Source organism: Callorhinus ursinus, unplaced genomic scaffold, assembly GCF_003265705.2.
Source record: "Callorhinus ursinus isolate GAN/ISIS: 27379988/994484 unplaced genomic scaffold, GSC_fseal_2.0 scaffold2, whole genome shotgun sequence".
In the NCBI taxonomy this organism is placed as follows: Eukaryota; Metazoa; Chordata; class Mammalia; order Carnivora; family Otariidae; genus Callorhinus; species Callorhinus ursinus.
In genome coordinates, this window is record NW_027397064.1 from 92,436,436 (window position 1) to 92,464,107 (window position 27,672).

General features: G+C 44.7%; 1 protein-coding gene across 2 annotated transcripts in view; it reads left to right on the forward strand.

The window, feature by feature from the left end:
* TMEM163 (transmembrane protein 163) overlaps positions 1-27,672 on the forward strand; it is a 215,342-nt gene that overhangs the window by 123,191 nt on the left and 64,479 nt on the right. For both annotated transcript variants that reach the window (XM_073884724.1, XM_025857036.2), the window contains 2 exons: positions 10,461-10,504; positions 11,921-12,012. In XM_073884724.1, the coding sequence (XP_073740825.1) occupies positions 10,461-10,504; positions 11,921-12,012 (136 nt within the window). The remainder of the gene's footprint in view (positions 1-10,460; positions 10,505-11,920; positions 12,013-27,672) is intronic.

Genomic DNA, 27,672 nt, shown 5'->3' on the forward strand with positions numbered 1-27,672 from the left:
TGAATTTTCACAAAATGAGCATACATATGTAACCACCACTCATACTCACTCACCTTTTCACTTGAGAAGCCCTTCTCCTGTCCGCTCCCAGTCACTCCTCCCTTCTCCAGAGGTAAGCATATCCTGAATTCTACCACCCTGCATTGCTTGGTCTGTTTTCAAATGTTATACAGACAGAATCATAAACAGATCATCTGTTCAGTGAATGCTTTGTTTTCCTTCCTTTCCCTTTATCATTATTTGTTGGAATTCATACATGTAATTACAAGTAGCTATAACTTATTTATTGTCACTGTTGTATGGAATTCCATTGGATGAAGATACCACCAATTTACCCATGCAACTGTTGAACATTTTGATTGTTTCCAGTTGTGACAGTTATGAAACATGTCTGAATTATGCTGCTCTGGATGGTTTTATAAGCGTCTTCTCATATCCTTATGTATGCATTTCTTTGGGGTATATATCTAGGGGTGGAATGGCTGGGGTATAGAGAGTATGATATTCTTTTACAGATATTGGCAACCAGTTTTCTAAAGCGTTCCTACCAATTTACACTTCCACTAGCAGTTTTTAAGAGTTCCAGTTGGAATACATCTGTGCTAACATTTGAAATGGTCAGCCTTTTTTCTTGTATGGTGGTATCTCTTTGTGATTTTAATTTTATTTTCTCTGGTTGTTAATGAAGTTGAGCATATTTTCATATGTTTCTTGGTCATTTGTGTATCATTTTTCACAAGAAGAAGCTTGTTAACTCTTTGCCCATATTCCTTTTGGGTGTTTTCCTCTTATTGATTTGGAAGACTTTATATATTCTGGATACAGTCCACTGGTAGTTATTAGTATTGTAAATAACTTCTTCCTCTCCCTGGCTTGCTGTTTTGCTCTTTCAGTGGGGTCTTTTAATGTAGTTTAATTTACTGATCTTTCCCTTTATGATTTATGCTTTTATGTCCTATTTAAGAAATCTTTTTCTTTCCCCAAGATTATGAAGATATTCTCCCATATTATATTTCAGATATCTACTGGGTTATTTTGTACTTATCATATATGCCTACAGCTCATCCCCAGCTGTTTGTGTGTGTGTGTGTGTGTGTGTGTGTGTGTGTGTGTATGTATGGTGTGAGGTAGAGTCAGTGTCCCAGTACCATTTATTGAAAGACCTTTCTTTTCCCCAGTGTTCTTCAGGAGTGCCTTTGTTATAAATCAAGTGACCATCTATGTGTGGATTTGATTTTGTTGTGTGGTCTTTTTGTTCATCCTGAGGCCAGTACTATTCTGTCTCAGTTACTGAAACTTTGAAATAAATCTTGGTATCTGGTGGTAACTGTCTTCCAGGGTTTTTTGGTTGTTGTTTAGTATTATCTTAGCTACTCTTGACTCTTCACATTCCACTTAAACTCGAGAATAATCTTAATCTTTCACAAAAAACCTGCTAGAATTTTGGTTGCTAATATCAAGTCTTGTCACCCATGAACATTGTATATCCCTCCATATGTTTAGTCTTCTTTAATTTCTCTCAATACCATTTTATTATTTTTCTAGGTAAAGGTCTTACACATTTTTCATTTGTTTATTTCTAGGTATTTGATCTTTTCTGTTCAAAATGGTATCTTGTTAAAATTGCATTTTCTCACTGTTGGTGGCTACTCTGGAAATAACTGGTACTTGGGTAATGACTTAGTGCCTGGTAGCCTTACGTTTGCTGAATGCACATCTTAATTCTCTTTGGTTCCCTGGTTCTGTCTGCCAGTTTGCCAGTACCTCACTATTCAAAAATCAGGGCTTTATGGAGACCTGGGGGCCAGAAAGGAGCAGCATGCGGGCCAGAAAGGAGCAGCATGCGGCTTTGATTTGAGTATATTTCCTCAGGGTGCTTCACCTCTGATCTTGATAGCCTACCTCAGCGATCATCTCACTTCCTTGTGAGTGAGAGAAGACTGCATGGTTGATTGGGCAACCTCTGCTCTTCTTGTTGAAAATGCCATTGGTTTTCCAGCCGCCTGATTCTTACACCTGTGGCTGTCTGAGCACTTCTTTGGTTTCACCTTCCTTGCTCTCTGGTGTATGGATTCTGAGGAAAGGGTTCAGGAGCGGTTGCTGCTACTCCCAAACTTGTTATGCCTATAAGGGTAATTGTTTGGGCTCTTGATGATAGTAGCATCAAATTGTGGAGCACTCTGAGCTCTGCTTAAGATTTGATGCAGGTATGTTATCAGCTCTCAACATCTTCCTCAGTGTAAGATAAATTTTAATGTATTTGTAAATTTTCTTTAATTGGGGGTTTGAGGTTGACTATTTGCTGGTTTCTTTGAGCATTATATTCTTTCACTAGTGGCCCATGCTTCTCATTGCTTTGGTGGATTTTATTGAGGAGAGCCGTAGGAAGGGGGGGAAGAAAAGGTCTTTATTCCTCCATGTTTGGCTTTTATTCTCCAAGTAATAATGCTGATGGTCTTCTAATGACTTTGATTCAGCTCCACTGAGTAAATATTTATCCAGCACCATTTCTTTAAGCCAAGTCTTTGAAGTCTTAGTCATTGTATTCCTTTTCTTCTTGATGTGTTCTGCTTTTTAAAAAGTTCCTTTAGCAACTCTTTAAGCCAAAGAGGTCCATTGTGTGGTATGGTGTCAGCGGTGTCAGATGAAGGGCTGTCTTAGTGACCTGACAAAGGACGACCTTAGGTGGCAACATTCACACCATTGCCAGCTCTCATTACCCAGAGCATTAGCTTTTGATTCTGGCATGAATTATTCATTACATGTTAAATAAAAACCAGATACTACTATTAGGTTTAGAGATTGCTCAAGCATTTATTGCTCAATAAGAAATTATTGAGCACCGACTATGTGCTGGTGCTTTCACAGGCCCTGGGGTTAGAGAGTTGAATACAATGTAACCCCTGACTTAAGGTTTTTATAAGCTGGTTGGGGAAGACAAGGATCATTTCTGGGTGGTACAAGGTGAGGGCAGTAGGGATGGGGTTTTGGGGTGGCAGAGGAGAGGTGCTGAGCCAAGTTAGAAAGAATGAGCTGAGAGTGAGCATTCAGGCTTATAATTCCCAGCAATCACTCTCAGAACAGAAGGCTAGAGAAGACAAACTGTGAGGGTTCTGTGTTATAAAAATTTGCCCCATCTCTGTTTTCTATTAAATGAATGCTTTATTTACTAGACAGAAATAGTGTTCTGTGATTAAGGGATAGTTAGGGCTTTCAGAGGCATATTTCATCAAATCGTTGAGCAAGTAACCATGGTATCCCCAGCTCAACACAATTGTATGTGGCAGGTAGTAGATGCCCAATAAACATTTGTTGAGTGAAAGAATGATTGGTGAGCTCAGGCTGCTCATGTTGGTCTGGACAGGGTGGGTTGTAGGACAGGAGTGGACTGTAGTCTGAGGATGCCCAGCCACACCTGTTGCCCACAGGCAATAGACTACTTTCCTGAGTGCTGTGCTGGCATCACAGGGAACCATATAGCACGGGGAGGAGTAAAATTTCATGTGATGGAAAATATGTAAAGAACCATGCTCCTACTATTAATTCTGGCCAGTGAGACTCTTTAGAGTCAATGGACCAATGAGTGAGGGGAAATCGTTTACTTGACTGAAGATAGTCCATAAACATTCATAAAATTTGGGTAGCCAGGGCTGGGGTCTTGGCAAGGGTTTGCTTCCCTGTAGGCTGGCAGAGCCCTGGAGGGTGGGTGGGCAATGTCTATAGCCTCCCTGGGACTAAATAATGGTTCTTGGCTCTGCAGAAACTCTCCAAGAATGATACAGGCTTTGAGAACCTGGCCCGTGGTACAGCTAATTGTAATTTACCGAGAGCCAGACCTTAGAGTAGGAAACATTGGAGGCTACCGTCCACGCAGCACAGTGACTGTTGGGCAGGCATTTTGCTGAGAACTGCAGATACGGAGATGAAGCTATTGTCCTTTCCCTTACGCTGCTCATGGGCTGCATCTAAAGTCCCAAACTGAAGCTTACTGGGCCAGCTAGAGACCAGAGGTGGCCAGCAGGTGAGGGAGGCCAGCTGGGCCTGATGCGGCAGGGGAGACAGGTGGCCAATGGTGCATGCCCCAACCAGATGCAGCACTGGCACTGCTGGAGAAAGGAACAGCTCCATGCCAGCAAGTCTCGGGTTTTCCAGAGACATCAAACAGCCGGGTGTACTTCCTTGTTTTAATTTGTGAAGTCTTCGTGATTTAAAAATAGTGGTAGCCAATTCTGATATTAGAATAGTACTGTGTAGGTCAAACAAAAACTTTGAAATTTTATCATTTTGCAAATTCTGGTCTAGACCAATAAAATGCAAAGTCAAGTCACTAGGCTGTAGCGGAGGATGAGGAGTCTAATGAATGGGTGAAGCCATTTCGATTTGTTTTTCAAACTGCTTCTCCCTCTTTTCCTGCAGTGGTGACTGAATTCAGCATCCTATCACAGGTTATTGAAGTATAATTTGTTTGAGTTGGGGAGAGTCTGGAAGTTACCAGATGTTCTGTGGAAGTGAGTTGAACATAAACCAATTAATTTTGACCCCTCTTAGCTCCACCTCTTCTGTCTAGGCTGCCGTAAACGTGATGAAGGTGGTGATGGAAAGGCCTCTCAAGTTAGGTTAGTTACCCGGCTGTGGGCGAGGCGGTTGCCAGGCGCCTGACTGACAGAGGTGGTCTAATTAAAGTGGGATTGATTTATTAACGGAGCTTTACTGGCCACATAATTTAGCAACTCGGAGGTGTTACGGGGCCTGGGGTATTGCTAAAGAGTGCTAAAGCTCAAGATAATTATTGCTTTACTTAGGAGAGAATGACAGATGGGACCTCATTGTTGCTGTAAATCTCTCCTGCAATTGAAATGGCATTCTTTGTTTAACGTTGTTGAGGGTGCTCGCTCGGTCGCCTTGCTGGCCCTCTCCCTCTCTGCGTTTTCCAAGGCCCTTCGAACCTCCCCAACCCTCCCTCAAAGCTTGCTGCTTATTCAGCTGCGTGATTTGCATTCGGCTTTGTCCTGACAATGGGTTGCCTGGGTCCACTCCATCTTCCAGCTGTCTTTCTGTTTGAATTTGAGTTTCCAGCTGATGGGCTTTCTGGCCTGAGTGTGACTTAGTAAAAGAAGGTCTGGTCTTAAACTGGACCCGTATAAATATTTATTTAAGACTTGTGTTGTGTGTGTGCTTCTGGGAGTGTAGCTGTTATTACTCCCTTGACACATAAATGAAAGTAGAGTGTAGGACAAGCAAAAACCTGGGAGGCGGGAGGTCCCTTACGCAGAGAGGGACATTTTGCTTATGTGCCACACCCTGGCTTGCCTGGCCCTCCCCTGCGCTTCCGTGGCATTAGCGACCTGCTTGTGTAGGTGATCTCGCTCAGAGACATGGATTTCAGAAACTGAGCCATAATAAAGATGTGGATGATAGTATGTGCTCCTGTTAGCCAGAAACATTGCAGCCTACTCCCCGATGTGAGGCATAAATCTGCTTTCTGCTCTTCTGTTTGAGATCTTTGGCTATGTTGTTAGGAGTTGGCTAATTCTTTTTTCCCCCAAATAAAATGGATTTCTTTATTCTGGTTTGAATGATCATGTATGGTGGTTGTAGAAAATGTGGAAAATACAAAAAAAAAAAAAAAAAAAGAAAAGAAAAGAAAACAAACTAGAAAGGAAAGAAATCCACTCAAATATCCCTACCCACCACAGATTGACTATTATTACCATTTGAGTTGCTTTTTTTTTCTTCTAGTTGTTTACAATGCATTTTAAAAACATGGTTGTACTGTAAAGCTAGTTATATCACGTTTTATCTTGGATCTTGCCCTTTTCTACTTCATTTTTTTTGCTCAAGCAGCAAGGAAATCTATTATGTCACATAACTTTCCTCTTGCTCCTTTTTGCTTCAGGCAAAATGGTTTCACACATACCAGAAGTTCCACCTCAGGGCCTTTGCACTGACCATTCCCATGATCTGGAAGGTTCTTCCTCCAGGTGACTGCATGGCTCACTCCCTCACCTCCTCCGGGCCTTTGCTCACATGTCACCTACTCAGTGAAACCTCCACTGACCTCCCCATTAAGTTTGCACCTGTGCTAGCCAGAATGCCTCCTGACCTAGTCCCGTCCTTTTCCATGGCACCCAGTGCTGATGGCGCTAATCATACCCCCTGTGTGTTTATTATCACTATCATTATTCTAACTCAGGAGCTCACATAAGCACTGACTAAGTGTACTTTTGGTCAACACTTTGAAATACCTTACACATAGCTTATTTTTTTAATAGACTGGACTTTAATCATTGCCCTACTGCTGGACATGGAAATGGAACCCAGTGTTTTGCTATTTTAAATTACATAAACCTATGGTGAACCTTTTGTGTATAAAGTGTTTTTCCATTTCTTAAGCACTGAAAGAAGATTTTTGGGACATGGGGTTACTGGATAAGGTAAATTGTATTAAGACTCATGGCTGCAAGTGATATGAACTCAAACTGGCTTGAGCAAATTAAAGGAAATTCTTGGCTGATGTATTTGAAAACTACAGGGGTAGACTGCAGGTAGGGCTGATTCCAGAGGTTCAGTCCATGTTATCAGGGGTCTGATTTGTGTCTCTTATCCTTCATCCATGCTTTCCTCTGTGTTGGCTTCATGGGAGGCAGCTTCTCCCCATTTAAGGCAAAATTGCGTTTTGTAGCTCCTGTTTTCATGGTACCAACTGTACAGTCCCGTCTTAGAAAGACATCCCCTTCCCAGTATTTTTAGCAAAAACTCAGGACAGGTTGTCGCTGGCTCACGTTGAATTGTGGCACCCTTGAATCTTTAACTCTGGCTGTAGGACAAGTATATAGGAGAGTGGGGGTGATGATGTCATCCCACCCAAACCACAACCTCTGAGGGCAGGGGAGGTAGCTCTCTCCAGAGGAGACTCAGGGTACTCTTGTCTAAATGGGGGATGGATGCCGGGAAGGCCCCCAAACTGCGGATCTTCATTTTACTTAGGAACATTTTAGGGACTCTGTGCCCTAGCAGGGAAGGAAAAAAGCACAGAAAATGAAGGCGCCCAGTCCCATAGCCGAAGCATGCATTTTTGGATGTGTGAGGCCAGCCTCATCAGGTGGCAGTCTGCTGCCACTCTCACTGTGGAAAGGGAGAGAGCCGTGAGGAGGGGAAACCCCTGGCCTCAGCTCCCTGGGGAATGAGGCTCTGATGGCTTGTAATTGCATGCCTCCTGGGCTCTTGGTGGCCACTGGCTGCCAGAGTACGTGTTTAAAATACGAGTGGTAGAGACAGGTTCTAAATGGGAGGAGCTGGAGAGTTCTTGAAAATTTCCCTAGCTGTGCTCTCCGGATGAATTTGGAGGCTTCTGACAGTCGGGCACTCCATTCCAGAGGAGCGGTGGCGTTTGTCGTACAGGCCCCGCACCGCCAGCTGACAGTCGCAGTGGCTTCATTTCCTGCAGCTCTGTGGCCCCGGCCTTGACCCAGAGCAGTCTTGGCAAGAGAGCTCGGCTTCGCAGCTGCCCCCCTGCCGGTCTCCGTGCACCTTGCTGGCTGGCAGCATGATTCTGATGTCGAAAGGGTCCTTATCTGTCATCTACTGTGGGATGTGCACCTGCCTTAAAGGCACTGCTAGACTTTTGTTGGATCTCTGGTGGCTTTCAGCTACCCTCAGCCAAGTACGTCTGTGGCTCCAGGAGTACCTGCCTTGTAATCCCTCCCTTGGTGGGTCATCCTGGCCCAGGCCTGTGTTCTCCATGTGGAAACTGCTCGCAATGAGAAGCTGTCTGAGCCAAGGCCTCGTCAAGGGCCCTTCGGCGTACCCTGGATTCCCCATGCAATTTTTGGCATTTTCTTCCTTCCCCATCTTATCAAGGAGATTGGATAGAGACAATTTATAAGTAAATGATACATGTTAGTCCTTCCCTTCTGTGAAGGACTCTGGGTTAACCTGGAGCCCTCTTGCTCACATTTTCCTTGGTGCTTGGGGGGAGGGGATAGAACAATACTAATATTCCACTTGTACTCTAAGCTATTGATCCACTGGGCAGGCTGGAATCACTCACACAAGCAGAACTTTCTGTATAATTCTGAGAGGGTTTGAAATCATGGACACTGACTCCATTTGAGTCAGGGAAATCTACTACCAATGGCCATCTCCTTTGTTGGATTCCAGAGTCTCTAAGATAAAGTTCCTTGTGTTTCTCCATATAATCAACTGGGTGTACACCTCTCTGAGATCTCTAGTCCCACTGCGCAACTGTCTGGTATTACCAAATAACTGAGTCAAGCTATTTTATTTTATTTTTTGATTTTTTGATTAAAGCTTTTTAAAGAAACGGTTTACCTCTTGGAAAGCAGGTGGCCTTCTGGGTTGGCGGGTGGAGCGCTTGCTCCGTTGTGCTCTCCCTTCCATGGTGCCCAGGCCGGACGGGGTGGGGAGAGACAGTGCCAGAGCTCTGGCACGGGCTGCTCTTCGTTATCTGCTGTATATAGTGAGGATCTGTGCAGGATGTTAGTAGGAGTTAAAAAGTTTCCACTGCTGATAAAGAAGGAACCCGCAAAAGGCACACAACTAAGATACTGTAAAAACAGGCTGTAATGTAAATACAAAACAAAACAAATCCAACATTTGTTTCTGTAAAATTTTATGAAGCTTACATAATGAGTTACTGAGTCCTGAGTGCAAAGTCAGGCCCAGCATCCTCTAGTTTATCTTGGTGCTCAGGGCAGCCCCTTGGAGGACCTCCTGCCTTTTTTGCCCATGTCTGCATGGCCTGTGAGTTGAGTTCTTTGGGAGGATCCAGGGTCCCTTTGCGCCACCACGGCCGTGGTGCCCATGAAAGCTACAGCCCGTCACCGCATACAGCTGGCTCTGCCCATCTCCCTCCCCCTGCCCATAAGAGCAACAGCAGGGATTAACTGGGACAGCTTTTTGTAAGAACCAGAGATGGTCAGGAATTTAATGAGTTGCATTTGCCTTACACAGCCTGAGGACTGGAATGTGGCTGGCTCCCAGGAAGGGCTTAGAAACGTTAAGAAGCTAGTGGCTCCCTTGCCCGAGAGTTGTGTTTACCCCATGCTTGTCTCTGCTCCTCAGTGTGTATAGCAGGCGATGGCCAGTTCCACTTCCGTGTTCACAGGTTTCACTTCTAACAACTTTAATTGACCAACTAGACTCTTGGTCTCAATTCCTTATTCACAGAAAATGAAATATGCTTTGTTCACATTGAGTCACATGACCCTGTTATGGCTGGGGGCGGGGGTACAAAGCACAACACGGCTGTCCAGGACCCATTTGTGGACGTTAATGGATAGGACAGAGACTGGGTTCCAGAGAAGGGACATGGGGTGAGCTGAGTGGGGGGTCCAAATGGATATTGCCCTCTGTGCCCCACACCCATACCTCACTTACTTCACGAGTCAGCTGCTGGTCATACCTGTGCCTGGGACAATCCGCTTCAAAGCTTTGCTGACCCATTGGGTAGGGTTTCATTCTTCGTTGGAGGGTGGACATATGCTTGATGATATGGCTTTTGTTTGGAGATCTGCCTTTATTAAGTCAAGCTGAGAACAGTCTTTGAAACTGGACATTGCTTTGGCACAGAACAGATCACAGAATTAGGCATATGCGCTGCTCAGTTAACTCCCCCCACAAAAGGTAGATAGATTTTTGAATATGGAGAAACGTTTTATTATTTTTTTTTAAAATATTTTATTTATTTATTTGACAGAGAGAATGAGATAGAGAGAGACAGCATGAGACGGGGGAGGGTCAGAGGGAGAAGCAGACTCCCTGCTGAGCAGGGAGCCCGACGCGGGACTCGATCCCAGGACTCCAGGATCATGACCTGAGCCGAAGGCAGTCGCCTAACTGACTGAGCCACCCAGGCGCCCTGGAGAAACGTTTTAATTATAACTGTTCAATCTATATTTGTAGACATCTCTTGGTTAAGATCGTTTGCTGTTGTTTTTTCTAAAGAGTTTCCTTGAGGCCTACACTGGATTTTTAGCTCTGATGGGCAAGAGATTTCTCTCAACCGTGTTAGCAGTGGCGTGTGCGTGTAGATACCACCACTAATTACCTTATGAGAACAGTGTGGATGGTCACACTTTTGCTCTGATAGTTTCATGTGATTCCCAGCTCTCTGTTCCCTGTTGCTGAATTCTTAAAGTCTTAGCAGCCATGTGATTGACAAGTGCTTGGGCATTTTCATTCTGAAGCCGGCCCTGTGGTGCTTGAGGATGTGGTGGGGAGGGATGCTGTTGCCGGTGGAGTCTGCAACCTTTTCACTTCACTCTTTACCTGTTTTGGTTCATACGTGTTACAAGTACAGTTAATTTTTAACTTAATTCTCTGGGAACTTTTCCAGGGATGTTTAAAAGGCCCTATCAATTATACTAATATACTCAGAAATGAGAGAAAATATCCATGAGGTCTTAAAATATTCTGAATAATATTTTCTTTCTTTTTAGCTGTCTCCGTTATGAGGTACAGCGCCTCTGCTTTTGGGTTTGCAGTAAGTAACCTGAAATGTACTTTTATGAAGTTTTGCACGTTTTTCCTGAGCCCATGAATCTCTCCCTGGGCCCGCTGTTCAGAGGGTGGTTAGCAGACAAGAGCTTAGCATGACAAACAAACCTTTTATGGCAATAGCTTGCATAACAAAATTACAGTTTCATGGAAGTAAACAGCGATTTACTTGAGAACGATGATGCTCTATAGGTCTCCGGAACACATTAGGGGGACCTCATTTTCCACCCCTGGTTTAGAAGATATTTGAGGGGTTTCAGCCTGGTTTTCCCTCTCAAGGTTGTAGATGTGAAAGTGGGCACACGCTGGAGTGAAGACACATTTGCTGGTGCAGGCAGAGGTGTTGGGGGTTAGGAATGGGGCTGCCGGCACTAGAGAAGTCAGTCTCCGGTCCCATTAGGGGTAACCTGACTCCCAGACCTGCTTCCTGATGGGAAATGGTCAGAGAAAAGGGGTCTCAGAAAATGGGTCAGAGAAAACGGGTCTCAGCCTAGGCATGTTGAAAGCTTGGGTGAAATCTCCCCACATTCCTTTAAGAGAGTGCTAGTGGTTGTAGTTTTCCAGATCAAAAGTGCATTGTGGTGCAGTGACTCATCTGGAGAGGTCCAGCATCCTCCTCTGTAGCTTCAGGGTTTCCTATACCCGAGGGCATGTGTTCCTGTTCCCAAACCTACTTCTTCCCTTTGCTGTGAGAACTTAATGTTTTCCAGGTTGTAGATTGTAAGGTATGGACAGTCTCTCCAGAAAAATGGGTGCGTGCGCATGTGCACGCACCCCCACCCACCCCCACCCCCACACACCTTTCTTTTCTCCCCTTCTGTCTGTGTCCCTCACACATTCGCTCATTCATTCAAACAAGAGCATTGAGTTTTGTGTACAATTTTTAAGTGTTGGCAGAGTTCCCAGAACCCTTGGGTGGCCCCACTCTCACCCCTGAACCTCAAGTAGAACCATCCCACTGGGAGGCAGACACACAGAATCCTTATCCTGAATCTTTTACCTGGGATGTAGGGGGAAATGCTGCAGTGATTTTGCCTGCTGGGAGATAGGTGTGAGAACAGTGTTAAGTCCCCCCATTATCTCCAGAATGCTAGGAGCCAGGGCCCAGGGAGCAGAGCCCACTGCACCACAGAGTGTGCTTTCTCAGGCTGTGGGAGCAGCCTGAGGAGCAGCGCGAGGTGAGGAGGAGCTGTGGTCCTTCCACCAGGCTGGCATGTCCAGTGGCCTCGGCTCCAGATTCCCAGCACCCACCGTGAGGATGAGCAGGAGCGTCTGTCGTAAAGATGCAAAGCCTCTTTGTTCTGAAGTCGCTGGCTCAGATTCCAAGCCTCTGTGTCTTGTGTCTTCACAGTCTTGCCTTATTAACGCTGGAAAACACTAACGCCGTGTCTCCTTCTCCTAGTTTGATGCCATCCTCGACGTCCTGTCCTCGGCGATTGTCCTGTGGCGTTACAGCAATGCTGCCGCCGTACACTCTGCCCACAGGGAGTACATGTAAGTGGATTTTTCTCTTCCTCCAGGCTGCAGAACCCTTGCAAAGGAAGGCCACATCATTAGGCTGTCAGCGTAGCTCTCCTTGCAGCTTTGGTCCCAGGGATGAGAATGAGGACCCACATCACCTTCGAGAGGGCCTGCTGGGATACCAGCCATATGACAGGCCCCTTTGGGGATGGTCAGAGAGATGGGGTGCCCTTTTATAATTCGCCCTGTTCTCTGCTCGAGTCGGGAGGGAATGTCTGTGTGTTCATTTGTCTGGCTCTCCTTCTGTCCCTCCGTCCATTGATCTGTCCACGTTTCAATTCATCCGTCCTTCCACCCTCATTCTTTTTGTGTTCGTGGAATCTTTGTTCTCTTGGGTTCTCATGCTTTAGGATGAGTTTTCCACTGTAACTTCTGGAAGACATCTTGAGGGTATTCTAAGTTACACTGCTTGTCTTCCATTCCTCTCTCTATTAGAGGACGCGGCTTGTCCCAGTCTCTGCATCCTGTAGGTGATGATCTTGTCTTTGAGGAATTTGAGTTTGTGACCATAAAACATGGCTTTCCCACCTTCCGTCTTCTCTATTCCATTTGTAATCTCCAGGCTGATAATAGCACAGGTTCCAGAGTCAGATTTCTTGGCTTTGAATCTTAGCTCTACCACTTGCTAGCTCTGTGGCCATAGGAAGCTGCTCAGTGCTCTATGCCCTGTTTCCTTATCTGGAAAAGCAGGAAAACAACACCCCCTTCATAGGGTTATTATATATATTATATATGCACAATATGTAATGTATGTATGTTATATATATTAGAACAGTATATGCACATATAACTTAGAGCAGTGTTCGGCATGTAGTTCAGGAAACCTTAGCTGCCATCATTATTAATTATTAAGGAATTATTAAGGGGGTTCCCCTGAGACTGAGCCGCCGCTGGTCATTAAGGGAAGAGTTTGATCCCACCTCTGTGGCTTTTGGACAGTTGAATACAAATGAGTAAATGCTCCCCTGCTGTGTTTCTGGTGGTGCCCAGACAGAAGGTAGTCTGGATGGGAATGCCATGTCATACCTAAAATGTATAAGTGTTGAGATACAAATGTTAGATGCTAGGGGACTCAGTAATAGATCTGGGGTTGCACGTGCCAAATGGAAAGGTTTTGAATATGATATAAACTTATAACATGCTGTAACTGATTCACGAATGAGAACAAATTTTATTTCACTGTTGGCTTTAGGTAGAGCACAGAAACTTCTTTGAAGTGTTAGGTATTTATTTTAACGTGCATTAGCTCTTTTAACACATATGAAGTGTCGAATCTGTTATATCACAGATGATATTGTTTAGGATAAGGTTAATTTGTTTTAAAAGTGAGTCAATTGATGGTTGAAAAAAGTTAAGAAAACAATTACAGTAAGTGGATTTTGTAAAATTTCAAATGATGGTATCATAATGATCAAAATTGAATTAATACTAGTCTAGCCAAGGGAATAGCTAATACAAAAACCCGAGTTTTTGCTGGCTAATTATTTGAGGAATACAGTGAGAACAACCTAGAGACAGATTGTCCTTTTCCTGCCAGGAGAACATAGAATCTTTGGTTCTATAGTTGCACTGTCCAGAACGGTAGCCACTGGTGGCTATTTTAGCACTTACATGTAGCTGGTCCGAACTAAGAGGTGTTGTAAGTGTAAAATAGTACATTCCATAGACTTAGTAAAAAAAAAAAAAGACCGTAGACATTTTATTAATAGTTTTAAAGACATTGATTACACGTTGACAAAAGAATATTTTGGATATGGGGTGCCTGGCCGGCTTAGTTAGTATAGCATGTGACTCTTTGTCTCAGTCTCGTGAGTCCAAGCCCCATGTTAGGTGTAGAGATTACTTAAAAATAAAACCTTAAAAAAATATTTTGGATATATTGGGTTAACCTATTGTAATTAATTTTACTTCTGTTTCCTTTTTCTAATGTGGCTTTTAGATATTTAAAATTACACATGTGGCTTATATTATAATTCTTTTGGGCCTTGCCCTCAAAAGACAAAGCCCTTCCCTCTGACTTTTCTTATTTTTGAATTACTAATCCAGAATTTGATTTGCAGTTCCAGAAGGAATTGAGTTCCATGTTTCTCAATATCTCTCTTCTAATGTGCTTATTAAAATCCGGTTTCTTTTATGCTGAAATGAGTTTCTTACATATTAGTCACAAACCTACAAATTATTGTGGCTTTTCTATAGAGTTGGGATCTCTTTGAGCATTTGTCAGGTGGCCTGGAGTTTTTCCAAGATTAAAATATTGATGACAAAAGATTGATGATCCAGCATTTCACGGATGGTTCTCGTATTGGTATGGATGTAGGCTGGGAATGGGTCGCTGAGGTAGGGTGTGAACCAGATGTCTTCGGTTTCACTGTTTTTAGTGATCCCCAAACAGGTACCATTAAAAAAATGTATATCTCTATTGATACCCAAAGGACAAAAACTCAGAGAGAAGTTGCTTTGATAATTCCCAGATGATAGTTCACATGAAGATGCCAATGAATTCATTTGGAGAGTCTAAACTTAGGGATTCAAACGACACTCCACAGTCCTTTGTGTTGTTGGCTTTAGTTTAAAGTTTTAATCTCTGCCTCATCCCATGTAAATTAAAAATTCATGGAATCATTGCCAGCTGAGAAACTGATGTTTGCATATTAATGAGCATGAATGAATTATGAGAGGCATGGCTAGAAAAACCATTGGCTTTCAGTTAGTTGCTGGAGAATAATGAATGGGGGAATACCCAACTGGTCCTTAGTTAATTCCTCTAATTTGTCCTACTTCGACTCTAAGCTTCAGAAGGAATCTTGAGCTCGGAATTGCCAGCACAAGGCGGAGAGGGAGTTTCGTCAGCCCTGCGCCCTGATGCTGTGTGTGCTGGCTGCATGGGATAGGGCGTTTGATGCCCAGAGGGAGAGAGGATGCTTTTAGCACCACCATGGAGTACTGCATTGTACACCTCAGTTGTTAAGATAGCCAGCTACAGAGTGTAGCCTCAGTGGTTTGGTTTTGCATTTTTTTTTTTTTTTTTTTTGCTGTGGTAAAAAATACATAACATTGAATTTACCATCTTAAATGTTTTAAGTGTATGGCTCAAAAGTATTAAATCTATTCATATATGGTTGTGAACAGAGTCCCCAGAACTTCTTCTTCATGCAAAACTGAAGCTTTATACTTACTGAACAGCTACCCTTGTCCCTCTCCCCCAGCCCTTTGCAACCACCGTTCTATTTTGTTTCTCTGAATTGATTACTCTGGGTACCTCAAATAAGTAGAATCAGAGAGTATTTGTTCTTCCGTGGCTGACTTCTTTCACTTAGCATGATGGCCATGGTAAGGTGAACAAACGGTCCTCAGGGGTGAGAAATCTTGCTTGCTTAGGTGGCCGGTCATGGGTGTGGGACACTAATCTGAGAGTGAGATGCTAAAATCCAGCATTTCATGGGTGGTTCTCTTACTGGTATGGATGTAGGCTGGGAGTGGGTGGCTGAGGTAGGGTGCGAACCAAAGGTCAGGGACGTGTGTCACGCCAGGTAGTGGCTGGGTGCCCCATTTGGGATGGAAGGAATGCTTGCAGGATTCAAAGAGGAGATGGATGCAGTGAAGCAGTTGCTGCTGTCCTCAGTCACTAAAGGAGAGGCGCCAGGAGGTGGGGGCTGACGCAAGGAGTCGTAGCGGGTGGTTCGCTCCGACGGTGCCTGTGAGTGTCGAGGGGAAAACCTGGAGGACTGGTTTGGAATTCAGCACGAGGAAGGGAGGCTTTGTGAATGTGGATGAGAGAGAACGCGTAGGGAAGGCAGCTTTCCCGGGGAGCAGCCAGGTTTCTATTAGGCCAAAGGTGAGGGCAAGAGTCAGAAAAGAGCCCGAGGGTATGGTCACTGCCATAGGACGGAAGTGTTCTGGGGAGGGAAGGGAGCAAGGAGACAACCCGGAGCCTGGCTAGAAGGGTGGGGTGGTGACAGTTGTCCTGGTGACCGCAGATTGCCCTGAGGCCACCGCAAGAATGAAGCACTATTTGTACACTTACACTGTGATCACCAAGCGTCCTTAGGTGAAGAAAGCGTGCAGCAAAATAGTGTTAGGGTCTTTTCTCATTGGTTTTAACAATACAGGTTTGCATCCACGCACACTGCTTAGGCATATAAAAACTCTCGCAAGGATACAGAGCAGACTGGACAGCAGGCTCGCCTCAGGAAGGGGGGACGGGGGACAGAAGAAAGGGAGGAGGTCTGCTCTTCCTATCCTGTAGGACTCTCTGCAGCCGTGGACGCGTTCTGTAGTTGCCCCGTCTGGTGTCCTCAGACCCTTCCCCACGTGGGGCCATGGAACATTGACTCTGTGGCTCGGTTTCTAGCTTGATTTAAAGTGAATTGAACTGTAAATCGTCACATGTGGCTCGTGGCTCCCGTATTGGACAGTGACTCTTTAGGTACTTTGATCATTTTTAATCCATTTTTTTTAAAAACAATGTTGTTACTCAAAGTCCACGGGACTTGGAAATGAGAGCAAGATACTGAGGGAAGGAAGGAGGTGCCGGAGGTGGCAGGCGTGGGAGAAATGAGTATAGGAGGAACTTGGCAAGGCCAGATGACACAGGGCATCTCACGCTTGTGCCCCGGGAAGCAGAGCTTCCCACTGCCATCAGCTGTGGAGGGCCATCGGGCTGCTTGCCATGGGAAGGTACAGCTTGACACTCACTGGGGGCCTCTGACATTTTGCATGATTGCAGCACAGGTGGGAGGCCTGTGAATGCTCCCCAGTCCCAGCTGTCTCCTTGGGCCATCCGTCAGCTCGCAGAGATGGAGAGGTGGAGGCAGATGGGAGGCTGCTCACCTTTATAGGCTTGAAATTCTGCAACACTGAGGCAGAAACACAGCCTGGGAGGTTGTTCACTTGTTCCAAATGTACCTCCAAATGGTATGATGCTCAGCAGCATATTGGAAAGCAAATTTGAGAGCTCTGGAGTAGATATTCTTAGAGAGGCATGCATAAATCCTTGTGTATCTCCTCATGCGAAATAAATGGGGCACACTGGTTCTCACCCATGCAGGGTCATTGCTCTGGTTTTTATTCCTCCCCCCCACCCCCCCACCCCCCTGTTTGCCGAGCCAAATGCTGCCTTGGTCTGAAAACTATCGGTCGACAGGATGGCTTTTGATTATTGGTTTCAGCAACATTCTTGTAACAGCTCCAGAAATTGAAAAAGAAAAAGAGAAGTAATTGATTCAGTCAAGAAATGGCATATTGGTAATTTGCTTTTGGTGTCTGATCTAAGCGGATCGCAAAGGCAATGAGTTATACTAGGAACGTAGTGAACTAGTACCATGTCTCCCCTTCTTCTCACGGGCATTCGATTGGACCCTAAATCGGGGACTCTGGGAAAGTGAACCATATTTCCTCCGCATCTTTCTGCTGATCTTAACCTTACAAAGCTCTTGAGTGTATTTTAACTCAAGAGCAGAACCTGACCTGGACGAATACATAATTTCAGAGAGTCCCCCAGTAACTGCTGAGAGCCAGTGTGCAGAAAAGGCAGAGAGCCCTGATAGCGGGACCTGAGCTCATGTGCCTTGAATAGTTTTGCCTGAAGGCAGAGGAGACTTGCCTTCCACAGTCACGGAAAGTTCATATAAAACCTTCCATGACAGAGGCATGACATCAACGGGCCGTGCTGCTGTGGGCAGGATGTGTCCTGGAGTGTAGAGAGGAAGGAGTGTCTTTGGTCCATGTTACGGGTAGCAGTGTGTTCCTCCAACATATATTGAAATCCTAACCCTGACTACTACACAATGTGACCTGACTGGGAAAAAGGGTCTTCTCAGCTCTAACTCCCATATGACTGGAGTCCGTGTAGGAGGAGACAGAAGAGACAATGGCCACCTGACAGCAGGGGCAGGGTTCAGAGGCATGTATCTACAAGCCGAGGAACTCCGAGGATTGTTGGCAAACACCAGCAGCTCGAAGAGGCAGGGAGGGATTCTGCCCTACAGGTTTCCGAGGGAGCCTGGGCCTGCCCACACCTTGATTTTGAACTTCTAACTTCCAGAACTGTGAGAGAATACATTTCTGTTATTTAAGACCCTCAGGTTGTGGTGCTCAGTTGTAGCAGCCGCAGGAAAACTGCTGCTGTCCCTGAGAAGAGTCTTCCATCAGACTTGCACTCATCTGCTCGGTGACCTTGAGTGATGAATGAATTTTTCAAAGCCTCAGTTTTCTCATCTGGGAAAGGGGGTGGGCCCTGATAGCTACCGAATGGTGTTGTTGTGAAGATTAAACGTGACATTGAATGCGACATCAGTATATGCTCAAAAAAGGTTAGATCATGGGGTACGTGGGTGGCTCAGTTGGTTAAGCGTCCAACTCTTGGTTTCGGCTCAGGTCATGATCTCAGGGTCATGAGATCAAGCCCTGCTTCAGGCTCCATGCTCAGCACTGGGTCTGCTTGTCCCTCTCCCTCTTTTCTTTGCCTGCTCCTTCTCTCTCTAAGATAAATAAAATTTTTGTTTTAAAAAAAGTTAGATCATTTATTTTCCATCCCTGGAGTTTTGAAAATGTTTTTTCACTAGTCATACTAGGATAGTTTGAAATTACTCTATTATTTAATTGCTTTGGAACAGTGTAGAATAAAAGAATTTGCAAGGAAAAAATTTTAAAACCCAAGCACATGCTCTGGCATATTGAAAAACTTGCTTTTGACCTAGGGACATGGGGTGATAGTGTAGTGAGGTGATAAAAGATTTTTGCTTGATTTTCTGATATCGTTTCCTTACCCACCCCTAAAAGAAATCTCATTTGTGTGGGGCAAGACAAAGTAATATATGATTATTGTAAACAGCTAAGGTAATTCATAGAGGTACAAAGAATATAGCAAGGAGCGCCTGGGTGGCTCAGTCAGTTAGGCGTCTGACTCTGGATTTCGGTTTAGGTCATGATCTCAGTGTCGTGAGATTGAGCCCTGCCTTGGGGCTTAAGATTAAGATTCTCTTAAGATTCTCTCTCCCTCTCTTTCTTTCTGCCCCCTACCCACCCCGTCCATGCACGCGCCCGCTCTCAAAAAACAACAACAATAACAACAAAAACCCCAAAAAACAACCAACAACAACAAAGAATATAGCAGTTGCTAGAGGGCCTTCCAGGGAGAACCGGAGTTAACGTTTTGATGTGTACTGTGTTCGTGTGCATGCATATGCATGGTTACGTATACAATTTTTTCCTACATAAATAGAGATCATCTATATATACCCTTCTGCAAACCGGTTTTTCTCTACTTACATATTGAACATTTTCCCATCTTTGGATAGAGGTATGTTATTTTTTGATAGCTAGGCAGTATTGTGTGTGTGGATGTAGCATATTTTGTGAAGTAATTTTCCAATGAAGATGTAGATTGTTTCCAGTGTCTTGGGGCTAGAAATGTCCTGAAATAACTGTCCTTACACGTTCGTATTTTAATGCTTGTAATGCTTATCTTCTTATTTCTTCTGGATAAATTACTAGAAGTCTGGGTCAAAGAATATGCTAACCTATAATTTCGATGCCCAGGGTCAAACTGTGCTCCAACAAGGTCCTACTAATTTCCATCCCCCTTGGTAGAGGTGAGGATGTCTGTTGACTTACCGTGGCCGGTACTAAGTGTTAAAATTCTTTCTGATCTTAGCTATTTGTCCAGGTGGAAAATTGAATTCTCCACGTTAACATGCATTTGTTTAGTTATCAGTCTGAGCATACTCTCAGATGCCTATTTGGTGTTTGTAATTCTTTTGGGAACTGGGTTGCCAGAATTTCAGACGGGAATGAGGAGCCTCTTGTTTCCTTTTTGAAACATTTCCCAGACTCTGGCTATAGAACTTAGGTGACAAAGAAAGTACAACTTAATAGCTGACCAGATCCTCCCTGCTTTGCTCCCCACCCCCACCCCATCCCCACCCTCCCCTGTCATATTCTTTCTTGCAGTGCCATGGTTTTTTTCCTTCGTAGATCTAAATACCTACCTTAATTTCTGTATTGGCACATTTGTTGACCGTCTGTTGCCCTCGGAGGACTTTAAGCTCACAAGGGAAAGGGGATTCCCTAAGTGTCTGGCAATTACTAGAGTGCTCATTTAAAGAGTTGCAGAAGGAAAGATTGAATTGCAGAAGCCCTTCATCTTATGTGAAGATTTGGTAGCTTCTGTTAAGGTGATAATAAGTATTTACTGAGCACCTGCTTTGTGCCAGGTATCATGCTGGACTCTGCATTAGGTAGAGGTATTATTCGACAGCTGGTAGGGAAGGTAAACAGTATTTCTGAAGGCTCAGGGCTAGTAATGGATTCAGTTGGAGTTTGAACCTACATCTTGCTCTGAAATTTGCTCGTAACCTTTATGCAACGTTGCCTCTTTAAGTGATCATTTGTGTGTCTTTGTTTTACTGGTTTTTCATTCCAGCCTCCCCCACCCCCACCCCCTCCTCCTGGAAATGCCCTTTCTTAGCAATTTGCTGCAACCCTGATTTAATTGGAGGGAGAAGGAAAGTGGTATGGATCCAGAAAAATGTATAAAATCTTACTATAAAAAGATACGACTGAAAATGTGGTCCTGAGTTTTGGTTCTGACCCTGGAAGGTGGGGAAATGGTTGGCTGTTGGTGGGACACAGATAACTGCTAGGGTTGCCTGTGGGGTGGCATTCCCAGGAGCAGTTGTTCATGTCTTGGTCCCTTGGCGAAGGGCTGCCATGACAAGTTCTGCAGCTCTCCTGTGTCTCAAAGGCCTTGCAAATGGAGATCATTTGTCTTGGCTGCAGCCTGGACTTCCTCCATGCTCCCTGAAACTTTGGTTCTTGTTTTCAGGCCAAGCTGGTAGCTGCATAGGGCCTGCTGGATCCTGGGCTGAGGGCTCTGTGGGTTTGCTATGAAGGACTAGGAGCACATCTTTGTCCAGGTCTGTGGCCTCTCCTTTAGCACCTGCTGCCAGAACAAGGCATGTGATGAGTGGAGAGGGTTCTGTCCCTAACAACACCAGGACCCAAAACTGTGAATGGGGCCCCTTCACCTTGAGTGTGGTCACCCTTTGGAAACCTGAGCCTGAGAAGTCCCCATATTTGTCATTCCTCCCCCTTCCATGCTGCTGCTTGTGCTTTGTGGTGAACAGACTTAGCTCAGGAGCCCTCCTTGAAGTGGCGAGGTTTACGATGGACGGCTAAGAAGAGGGTGCTTCTCTTTTTGTGACCGCCTCTGGTGGTGGGATTTTGGCAGCCTTTTTGCCTTCTCTGAGTGGGCCTGTTTTCAGAGGATGACTCCATGGGCTCGGTTTCTCCTGTTGTATTTGAAGTTCTAGGGTCAGAGTTTTCATGGCACATTTCTTCTCCTTTCGGTCGCCAGAGCTTGTCCTGTACGTTAGCTGTTGGATAATTCAAACTCAGTTTAATTTTGCTTAGTACTTGCCATTGACGAGTGATCAACACCAACTGTCAATGCTGGTTATGACTGATGACTACTTTCTTCTTTATACTTCTTGCATTTTCAGAAAAATATTTTACAAGGTGCATATGTTATTTTTGTAACCCTGCCAAGCATACTTGTTCCCTCTGGGAGAATATAAAAAGCCAGCCGGTCTGGGAACAAGGAATAAAGCTCTCATCTCCTCTATGTTTATACTGCCTTCCTGTGATCATCCTACTGGGCGCTGTTATACTCAGCGTCAGCACCACCGGGTGCTTTTACATATGATTACTTCTCTTCTGAAGGGACCTGCCACAGTGCATGCAGCCTTCCCTGGGCAGGGAAGTCTATGGAATTCCACCAAATGGAAGCTGGTGATTTTTTTCCCTCCCCATCTCCTGTCTTTCTCTAAACAGTTGGAACCTTTGAGTTTGTATTTGTTCATGCATGGGCTTTACCAGCATCTTTCCACATCATGATTTGGGTTACTCATATCACTAAATAGAAGGCATCCGGAGGAATATTTGAGTTGTTTGTTTTTGGAGTAGCTTCTACCTACCTCAAAAATTGTTATGAGAAACAAATGACATAGGTAAGTTGCCTGGCATAGTGTTTGACGAATAGTAGGTATCCCATAAATGGGGATTATTATTTATTTTTTTTAAGTAGGCTCCATGCCCAGCGCAGAGCCCAGCGTGGGACTGGAACTCACAACCCTGAGATCAAGACCTGAACTGAAATCAAGAGTCAGATGCTCAACCGACTGAGCCACCTAGGCGCCCCTAATGGGGGTTATTTTTTTTTTTTTTTTAAGATTTTTAAAAAATTTATTTCTCTGACAGAGAGAGACACAGCGAGAGAGGGAACACAAGCAGGGGGAGTGGGAGAGGGAGAAGCAGGCTCCCCACTGAGCAGGGAGCCCGATGTGGGGCTCGATCCCAGGACTCTGGGACCTCGACCTGAGCTGAAGGCAGACGCTTAACGACTGAGCCACTTAGGCGCCCCATGGGGGTTATTTTTAAAAGTAGGCTTTCCAGGCAAAAAAAAAAAAAAGTATGTCTTAAAAAATGACTTTATTAAAATATAATTCACATAGCCTGCAGTTCATGCATTTAAAGTGTACAAGTCAATGGCTTTTAAGGTATTCATAGCATTGTGCATGTATTACCACAATCAGTTTCATGAGAACATTTTTATCACCATGAAGAGAGGCCCCACTCCTTTGAGCTTCCACCACTCCAACTCCTTCTAACTTGCCTTTCCCCCCTTCTGGTCCTAGGCAATCCCTCATCTGTCGGTCTGTGTAGTTGAGCCTACTCTGGACCTTTCATATAAGTGGATTCGTATACCGTATACCGTGTGCTCCTTGTCTGTGGCTCCGCAGACACAAAGTTTCTTCCTTCGCTTAGTCTTTGAGTTAGCATAATGTTTCCTGCCTTTCTGCACACTGTAACGTGGATCAGTATTTCCTGTCTTTTTACTGCTGGATGATATTCCATTGTCTGCATGTCCCACATTTGGTCAATCCATTCATTAGTTGATGGACATTGGGTGGTTTCATTTGGGGCTATTAGGAATAATGCTGCTGTAAACATTCGTGCACAAGTGTTTGATGGAAATAGGTTCTGATTTCTTTCGGCTTCATACCTAGGAGTGAAATTGCTGAGTTAGATGGTAACTATATAGCTAACATTTGAAGATTTGTCAAACTGTTTTCCAAAGTAGCCGCACCATTTTATATTGCTACCAGCAGTGTATGAGGGTTCCAATTTCTCCACATCCTCATCAGCACCTGGTGTTACCTGCCTTTTTGATTCTAGCCATCCTAGTGGGTATGAGTGTTATCTCCTTGTGGTTTTGATTTATACTTGAGGGTTCTTATGCTTTTGAAAAGTCGCCAGTCTTTTCCCTGGTTTGTTTCTTTGTCTCGATTCCCATAGACTCTTCAGAAGTTACATTACCCCTGCTAGTGAAGTAGCTGGTGTCTGGAGGAAGCTTCCCTCCAGAGGCCCTTTACCCCACTGACGATGTCCTTCTGGCTCCTGATGGCTCTGCAGAGTCTGGCTTAGGGCCTTACAGACTGAATTTTAGTTTTAATGGCACAAAGACTGGGGACTAAGATTAATCAAGCTCATAGAACTGACCTGTAAAAACCAGATGCCAGTTGATTAGTGGATGCATAGTATGGCCATCAGAAGAACATTGTCTGGGGATCCAAATGGTTTTCTTAATTTTTCTGCCTGTGGGGAGAAACACTATCAGCATCTGCTAGCAAGGGAGGCTTCCTTTTCTTTTTTTCATTGCATATTTTTGGACTACCTGTAGGCCCTAGACATGGAGCTGTGGATTTTATGGTCTGGTACGGAGCCGAGGGGTTTTTGTAGAATTCCTGTTCTGATCTGATGGGTTTTGATCTAAAAGTTAAACTTTTAGGCCATTCTTAACTACTGATTTACTTACCATGCTTTCGGGACTGTGCTCAGTACTTTCTCTGATTCCTCTCATTTAATCCTCAGAACAATCCAATGAGATACACATGTCACTACCTCAATTTTATAGATGAGGACATGGATACCAGAGAGGTACAGTGACTTGCCCAGAGTTGTAGACCTGGGATTCATGCTGGTGATTTGCACCAAGCCCCGCTGGACTCCAAAGCCTGGGGTTGCCTTCATTTCAGGGCTGTAGTGTGTTGGTCCTGCCCAGGTGAGAAGCTCCATGGATTCATTGTATGCTGATGTCAGGTGTGATGGTGGGCTCAGAAGTAAGAAGACTCAGGAGAGAACAGCTGTGAACAGCCCCACACTTTAGCCCCAACTTAAGAGGCAAAAAATCCACATTTTAGGTCTGTTTCTGCTGCACCTAGTGTAACTATCCTTTGCTTTCATTTCCTCATCTGGTAGGGTAAGATTAAAATTGCTGTCTTACCTGCCTTGGGGGTATCAGGAAAAGAATCAAAAGAGAACATGTTTTGAAGAGTTGAAAAGTGTGTGTGTGTGTGTGTGTGTGTGTGTGTGTGTGCGCGCGCGCGCGCATGCGCGTGTGTGTGTACGCACATATATACATGGTATATAATAAGTAAATATAAAACTATACATATAAAAGTAATATATATTCCTAAAACCAATTAAGTTAAATTCTTTAAAAATTTTTGATTTTATCATAGTAAAAACACATGATGTCAGAGCCACCCTAGCAACTGTTTAAGTGTACAATACAACAGTGTTACTATGACCACAGTGTGGTACAGCGGATCTCTCGAACTTGTTCATCTTGCGTGATGGAAAATTAATGCCCACTGATATAGCAGCTCCCCATTCATCCCCTTCCATTAACTTAAATTCTTAACTACAGGCCAGCAGAGGGGAAATTCCCCGAGAGGGCTTGAGTATTGGGCCGGAACGTTGCTCCAAACTTTAAATGGAAGGGTTAAACCCTTGCTCTCTGGAGCTTTCCTAGGGCGACTGTGAGGACAGGTGGAATGGCCCCGTTTCTCTATTTGCTCTTGTGTTTGTTGCCGCAAAGGGATTGTTTAGTGTGGGTGTCGGCACCCACCAGAATTTGTTCCTTGGCATTTTCAGCCAAGAAATCTTTTCCTTTTTCTGTGTGTGTGTTTTCAATCAGAAAACCTAAATAACAGCTAGGTCAGTGGCATGGAAGTACCCTGAAAATACACCGTACGCTGACCTTACCTGCTTTTAAATTTCAGATTCTCCCTCTCTCCCAAGGCGACTGAGGCTGAAGTCCTGGGAAAACCAGACTATCAGAGGTGCAATTCTTCCAGAATATGAAGGCATGTGTTGGAGTCTGAAATTGAGTCTCTTGAAACAATAGCAGCGGTACAAAGAAAAGAGTCAGCTGACAAGTCCTGTCTGAGAGAACAGACAGAAGTTTGAAAAATGACCTATTTAGGCCCCTGTGTCTCATACCCTCCTTTACTGCTCTTTTGAGCAAGCTATATTGCTGGCTCTGGTTAAGACCAACCTGGCTAAGTGCCTGCTCTTCCTCAGGGCTCGTTTGACTGTTGGGATGGACGGCTCAGGAAAGGTGGTCATGGAAAAACTTCCTTTCCTGCCTTGACCAAGCATGGTGAGGATTCACGGATAAATCATTCTTGACGGGCCTCCATGAAATCGCACCATATCTAAACCTTGTCCTCATTTTGAATTCTTCAGGTAGTCTGCATTTCTGGCTGGGGAATGATGATCTAGGGATCTGGTTTGTGGTCAGAGAGGTGTCCTGGTGGTGTGCATTTTGTTTCCTATGTGAGAAGGCAAGATGTATTTTGAGCGAGTCCAGTTTTGCTCCTCAGATTCCTGTCAGGAGATGCGTTTTCTAACACCCAGCTGTGATGTGTACTCATGGTTGGACAGTGAGTTTACTGAGAGCCCACAGTGTGCCAAGTACTTCTTCTTGAGACCAGCTTCTGCTCTCATGGGCCCAAAAGGAGAAGATGGCCCGTAATGTCAATGCATAGGGAAGAGAGAGCTATGAAGATCTTCCAGGCCAACGGGACCGAGAGTGTGGGGAGGGGTCCTCTGGGGCTGGGTGTCAGGGAAGGTCCTTGAACTGATACTGCAGATGGCAGGAAGGAGCCTGGAGGAAAGGCATCCCTGGACGGAGGGGTTGGTATAAACAAAGGCCCGAAGGTGAGAACCAGCTTGGTGTGTTTGGGGGTTGAAAAAATAGGTTCCTGTGGCTGGACCCAGTTAGTGAGGGGCCAGGGCTTGGGGACCCTCGGGAGGGCTTTGGATTATATGAGCAGTGGGAAGCCATGGGCAAGTCATTAGGCTGGGGGTGAGGTGATCTGATTATGTAATTAATGTCAGAGAACTCAGGTGGTTTGTCATAAGGGAATTCTGCCATTCTTGTTCATGTGAGGCCCTGTGTCATTTCTTTAAAAAATGAAAATGTTTTTATTCATTTCACTGGCTGTCATTGTGGTGCATATTTGCAGAACTATACATTTAAATTAACTAAGTTTAAACTGAACCTTTTCTCTCTCATTCATACTTTCATTCTTTCCTGTCTCCCCAGTGAAAGATCATCACAATGACTAGTTTGGTGCAGGGGCTTCCAGAATAGTGTATATGTAAATAAAATATCGTACACACCCATATGCTTTAGATACATACATCACTAGGTGTCAAGGACAATAGGATCTTTTTGTTCATATTGTTTTGGAACCTGCTTTTTTCCTCCTAATACAAAACCGAGGACATTTAAAAATCTCCTGCCTGTGTATATAACTCATTCTTTTTGAGGGCCTCATGGAGTTCTGCTGTTGGCTATACCATAATTTATTTTGCAGTCTCCTGTTAGGAGCCCTGAGTGGTTCCAGCTTTTGCTGTTTTAAGCTGTGTTACCACTGCTGCTTGTGGTTGAATCTATGCATACCTCTTTGTGTGTTCCTCTAGGCCCTGTGTCTGAAATACGGGGTACTTTTTTCTGAAAGACGAGACAATTACACTGTGATTTTAACAGTCCCTTAGTGCATCCTAGCTCAATCCGTATTCTGAATGAGGGTGAAAGCTGGTTTGTTGGCAAGAGCGTGCCTTACACGGGAGACCTATCAGTACCCCCAGTATGGTGGGGCTGTTGTTTGCCACCGATCTGTAATCTTGGTTGTTCGTGTCGTGGCCACTGTAACTGGACATGCTGCCAGCCCCAAATGCATGGGAGAATGAGGAACATATGCAGGGAAGGGTAAGCTCACCTCTTTTATATGCACGGCAAGCCGGCAGTATTCCCCAAGCGCCCTTCACTGTGTGGGCACAGCTGCAGGTCTGGCTGAGATTGCTTTCCCGAAGATCATGATAACTAAAGCCAGGGACAGGATTGCAAACAATGGGGAGGCAAAAGCTGGGTCTGCCCGTTGCATAATTAACCTGCGATTCTGCGTTTCCAGAAATGTGATCGTTGAAGGCAGTGGCAAACATGGTCGGGACCAAGGCAGGACACATTTCTTTATTATTGAATCGACGTTGTGCAAATATCACATCTTATTCAAAGCAAAGGCACTCAGGGAGGAGGGTTTGTCTCATGAACGGCCTTGGGATAAAGAAAGGACTTGGGAGTTACTTTCTGCATGTGCTGTTCCACACAATCTCTCTGGCCGTCCCAGAAGCCTGGCCTTATCAAAATGTTGGGGGAGGGAGGACTTGCACAGCGCTTGAGACCAGCGGTGTGTTGTTTGGGCATGGGGCTCGGGTCTGCTT